Below are 5,817 nucleotides of genomic sequence, written 5' to 3'. Positions count from 1 at the left end.
GATTGTCTCCCGACTAGATTTAATTTAAGTCGTAAAGGGTTTGATATTCCTTCTATATTATGCCCAATGTGTATAAATTCGGTGGAAGTTTTAGATCACATTTTTGGAGGGTGTCACGTTGCTTCGAACATTTGGAATGCTATCGGTCGTTGGTTGGAGGTAGCTTTTCCAGTTGATAAAGGGCCTAAAAGTATTTTAGAATGCTTGGATTCGTCAGGATTGCCGAAAAAGAAAAAAGATGTTATTGAAGTGATTATTTATACGACATGGTGGAGTATTTGGAGAGCTCGGAACGAGATTATTTTTGGCCAACCCAGTGACAACAAAGACACTCTGTTTGATTCGATTGTTTCAATCTCGTATTTGTGATTATCTTCTCGTAATTGTAAGTTTTATTTGAACTGGGTAGCGTGGCTTAAAAACCCGTTACTTAGCATGTAATTTTTGTTTTCTACCCGGTTAGGTTTTTCTTTCCGGGCGTGGTTTTATTTCCAAGCTTGCCTTTCAAAAAAAAAAAAATACTTATCTACGAGTTTTTTTCAAATCTAAGTTTAAATTATTTAATGCATTTATATATATAGATATATATATATATATATATATATATATAAATGTAATATGAACACAAAATACATTGGTACACATAATATGAATGAAACTTTTTATTTCATACCAAGTTAGTTAAGAATAACAAGTTTAACTTAGTTCGGCAAATAGATAATATCCAGTTGTGAAATTGAACGTGATTATTAATTCTTATTCTGAGTTGTCATATGCAATCCGTTGGCCAAGTATTGTAACTCCCATGTACCTGCGATAATTTGAAAACGACCAACCGTTATTTGGTTAACCACATATAATATGATATACATGTTAAGTTGTCACATTCAATTATATAGTCACCTTCCCAGCATCAAGACACTAGCCTGAGGATTAGTTCCTGGAGAGTTAAGTATAGTTGATCCATCAATAACTCGAAGCGCTCCGACACCAAGAACCTTATATTCATTATCAATAACTTCACCTATACGGCAACCACCATGATAATGCCACATAGTCCTGACAGTGTCCTTGCAGTATTGTTCCAACGAAGAGCTTGTATTAGCATGCATACGCATGTTTAATTGTAACTTCACATTTAGATCAAGAATGTCTATGATGGTCATATTGGCATACTTGTAGTTGGAAAATGCTTCTGATTCAACCGCTCTTAAAATGGTTTCAACCGCGATTACACATTTTTGCAAATCTATGGGTTCCTTGAAATAGTTGAATGTCACTAATGGATTATCAGTTGGGTCAAGGTTTTTAATCTTTAGTTCACCCTTAGATAAAGGTCCACTGATTTTTTCAAATATAAACCCACCCATCTGCAAGCAAGAAAGGTCGTTAATCATTTATTCGGTTTGCTATGAGTTGTTTTTTTCTTCAAAAATGAGTTATTTCCATAAGGTAAGAAAACCCTATTTTGAAAAAAAAAAAAAAACTCTATATTCATTAGTTCTTTCGAAAATAACCTGCTCTTGAAAAAAAAATAATGTTACTTACCTGAGGAGAAAATCCTTGATAGCTTGAGAGGTTTGCACGTATGAAGTTAGTGCCACTAGATTCCTCAATGTAGCTACCATACTGAGTAATACCGACAACTTGGATGATGGATACCTCGACTGCGATAGGAGAGGGAACGAAGATTGTATTAAGTGGGTTGTCCGCCATGCCTTTACCAACCAAAGGTTGTGGAAGCACGACTCTAATTTTAAGCGCGTCTAGTTGTTCTTTTGGACCTATGCCGCTCAACATCAACAGTTGAGGGCTTCCAAGGGCACCAGCTGATAATATAATTTCATCCTTCTTTCCACCTTTAAGGTATGCTATACATTTACGGCCTAATGAATCTGCAAATACCACTCCGTAAGCCAATGGCCCTGATACTCCTGCACACGTGTTACAAGTAAGCCACGGAATGGCCAATAGACAAATTAAATAAAGATCGATAATTACACTACTAGAAATCTGGGTCGTTTTCCTAAACAAAAAATAGTCATAATTGCGTAGGTAACGGCCTTTGACATAAAATTTAGCTAAAAAAGGAATAATACGGGAAAAGTGTCCCCAAAGCCCTTTCCCAAAGATTTTAAAAATATTGTTCTGTGCATTTTTCTTTATGTTTGTAAATGCTAGATATAAGCTAGTCCCTATGATGCACGGAAACGGCAAGCATGGACGAGTCCCCATCCCGAGGAAGGCATGGGGATGGATACGTCAGAAAAACGTTTCTTGGTCGCTTCTGAAAATCGGGCTTGGGTACGGATTAATAAAAGTTTCAGAAACGTTTCCGGCGACCCTGTAGCGAATTCCGGCGACGGAGCAACTGTTTCCACCGGATTTCACGTGAAGAAGAAGGAGAAGAAGATTGCGGTTGTAAATCTGTAACTTGTGAAATAAAATAGAAGCCTTTAGTTTTTAGGTTTAAACAAGTTTATTTTTTAAACATTTAACCCCTTTATCTTTCACATCTTTGCATCTAATCCTTAAAATTTTTAACTTTTACTTAAAACCGTTTTTTCTCCAATCTATTTTCTCTAGGTTTGTGTATTTCATTTGTAACCCTAGGTTTTAAAGTAACGCATTCCATTTTAAACTATATATATGTATATATATATATATATTGGAATATGTTCAATATATTTGTATTTTTTATATATTTTTTTTGTTTGATCCTTGCAGTATCTGCATCTTGGATTTTTGATTTTTGCTATTTCCCATACCCATATCCTGGTCCCGTATCCGTTCCCGTGCTACTATCCAACGTAAGTGAGTATATATAATTGGGTTATTAGTTTTAGCTTACCTTCAGTCTTAAATAAGATTTTATGAACTGTTGCATGTAGAAGCACCGACAACAGTTTCGGATTTGCATATTGTAGCAAATCTGCAGCTGAATGCCGAGTTCCATTTGCATCAAAGAGTGTACCGCCGACTTTAGTTCCAACGATATGATCATAACTAAAGCCATTGTCGGGTTTGACCCCAGCTTCCACTAGTGCCGCTCGAAGTGCTGACTGCCACTTCTGCACTACTGGCCTAAATACAATTGCTCTTTCTGTCCACTTATAGGACTCATCCACCAAATTTGCATCAGTCAATCGAGCTTCTTCGTTGAATTTTGATTCTCCACGAGAGTAGAAGCCCGCATTAATAGAAGTACCCCCACCCAAGACTCGTGCACGTGAATTTACAACACCTTCAGATATAAATTGTTGAGAGGGAGAAGTAGGAGATGTATCCGAAAAATAAGAACCAAAATTGTTCACATTGGTAATGTTGGGATTTCCATAAGGTGAGCCACCACGTTCGAGCAGTAGAACGTTGTAGTTTGCAGATAATGTGGTTGCTAATGGGATTCCAGCGGTACCACCACCGATGATAATGTAGTCATAGAATGAAATCTTGGGAGCTTTTGTTGCTTCATGCATGAAACTATAGTTGGGATCTGTAATAATTAACAAATAATAATTCTTAGATGTACACACTTGCAAATGGTGGAACAACTAATTAATATTGTATATTAGAGACACATATAGCCTTGCATAGACACACAAGGTTAATTATAAATAGAGAGAATCCCACTTTTCTAGAGATTATGGATATATTTATGTATCTTAGCAATATACAAGGTTATATATAGAGAAACCTCATCTTTCTTGGTAGTAAAAGTAAACGAGTACATACGTATTTCGGCGACACATGACTCGTATAAGAAAAGAATAGCGACAAGAGCAAATGTTCCTGAGATGGAAGCCATCAAAGCACTTGTTATTGTAAATGTTACAAAGTTGAATGCATTTGGAAAGTTGATTGCAAGGATATTTATAAGTAGCTAAAACAGTACATGTCGGATAAGGTGTAGTCAGCTAAAAGGTGGTTGAATTAGGCAGTTGGACATCCTCGCTTGAAAGTAATTAATTGTCTGTATATTAATATGTCTTATGCTTTAAGTAGAAATTCAATTTTTTTATTGTATGCCGTAAAAGCATGTTGACATTACCAACCATACAATCCAAAAGGCAGATTTAAATCATACAAAAAGCTTATTCATAATTATCATTTTCTTTATTTTATAAACGGAATACGAGGATTCAAACTTTATTTTAATACATAGTAAATACATTCTAATAAATAAAGTTAATAAAGAAGACCATTACGTTACGTTTCCTTGACTTATGAAACTCTATACCAACAGTAACATCAAATCAAACGGTTCAAATACAATATTAACGTTTAGGCGTGTCTAACTTCGATATAATCCTACCGTGTACATGCCCACTAATGTCACTTGGTCTGAATCCTTGATAGCCTGTCGAATTATGTCGTTTATAAACGTTACATATAATGTGAAAACGAGTTTGGAGTATGCTTAAAATAACGGATTTAGATTGTCTTCGAGCACGTTAAACATTTTGCGGTCAATTGAAAACTATTCAAGAAACAATACCAACTATACAAGATTATTTGTTATTTATTTACCTAAGGATATCAGGGGCGTATGCCGATGAAACCGAGCTACCCCACATGCCACCCAACTCATTTTGACCAATTCATCTCAGGTTCTCATCTCTAAATCAACTCGGTTTCACCAAACCGAAATCCCAACCCGATGAATGACACCGAGGGGGTATGGATCCGTTTGGGGAACCGAGGACACCACGGATACGCCGACCAGTGTTTGGCCTATGGATCCGTTTGTGTGGTGTAAAAAGCTTTTAAGAATCTATCTATTTGACCATTTTGACTTGAATCCACTTATCATAAAAAGCTTTTAAGAATCTATTTGCTTTTCCAAATGTGAAATAACATGTTTTGATTATGTTTGTCCATTTTTTATCATCATATTGTTTATCCAAATGTGAAATGACATGTTTGTCCCATGTACACATGGGAAAAGCACATCAACTAAAAATACATTTGGTACTATTTGACCAACAAGAAAGCCATATATGAGCAGGGATATAAGGATTTAAAAAGAGAAAAACAAAACAAAATTAAAGGTAAAGGTGTTTTTAATTTCTATTTTAGCCAAGCAAGAATCTGGCTCAAGAGAAGAAGTAACTCACTTTGGTCATTCTAGTCTATACCAAATAAATAAGTAATGATTTACTGTCACAATTCACGACTCTATAGGTGCAACCTAACTTTTCCCCGCTTCTTGAATATATATATTTACGAATATATATATATTTACAACTTGCACTTAAAAAGAATTTAATATTTTGTTTGTTTAATATTTAATTTATTCAAACCTGTATGTTACTATCCAACATAGACAAATTCTTCAAATATATAGGAAGTGAATTCCTGATTAACTATCAAATTAGAAAATAAAACTATTTACAAAAAGTTTTATATTACATGTTACTACTTTATTAATGCAGCACCTCTCGAACTATTACTGTTTGAGAAAACATGGTAGCTGAATCACAGTAAGTCTTCAATGTATAATTTATATGGAGTTAATAAATTTATGATTCCATTGATAATTTTTCAACAACATTTATTGCTAATTGCGTTGTGATTAATTAACATATTATGTCATTATAACTTAGATTGTTGTTATCAGTTCATTATGACTCCTCCATGAGATAGATTTATCTGCTGACATAAGAATATATCCCGAAAATTACATTATGTTATCTTTGAATATAACAAAGTTTAGAGTAATCTAGCGGTTTGAATTCTCACTTCTTCATATTAAATTATAGTATTTCTTTCTTTTAAAGATATTTTAATACTCTTTTAGATGCTTCACGTTAATCTAGA

The 5,817-nt window shown here is 34.4% G+C and overlaps 1 protein-coding gene across 1 annotated transcript; it reads right to left on the bottom strand.

Annotated features, from left to right (window-relative positions):
* Positions 1 to 707: 707 nt before the first annotated feature.
* On the bottom strand, positions 708 to 3,526 carry LOC143623586 (protein HOTHEAD-like). Its single transcript, XM_077094455.1, has 4 exons — positions 2,852 to 3,526; positions 1,549 to 1,934; positions 904 to 1,370; positions 708 to 811 (listed from the first exon to the last, which is right to left on the bottom strand). The coding sequence occupies exons 1-4, from the start codon at positions 3,474 to 3,476 to the stop codon at positions 757 to 759; spliced, it is 1,533 nt and encodes a 510-aa protein (XP_076950570.1). The 5' UTR covers positions 3,477 to 3,526; the 3' UTR covers positions 708 to 756.
* Positions 3,527 to 5,817: the final 2,291 nt, after the last annotated feature.

Source organism: Bidens hawaiensis, unplaced genomic scaffold, assembly GCF_021521415.1.
Source record: "Bidens hawaiensis isolate Kalapana, Puna unplaced genomic scaffold, B.hawaiensis_p1.1 tig00003506_1, whole genome shotgun sequence".
In the NCBI taxonomy this organism is placed as follows: domain Eukaryota; kingdom Viridiplantae; phylum Streptophyta; class Magnoliopsida; order Asterales; family Asteraceae; genus Bidens; species Bidens hawaiensis.
This window is presented reverse-complemented; position numbering and strand designations above follow the sequence as displayed.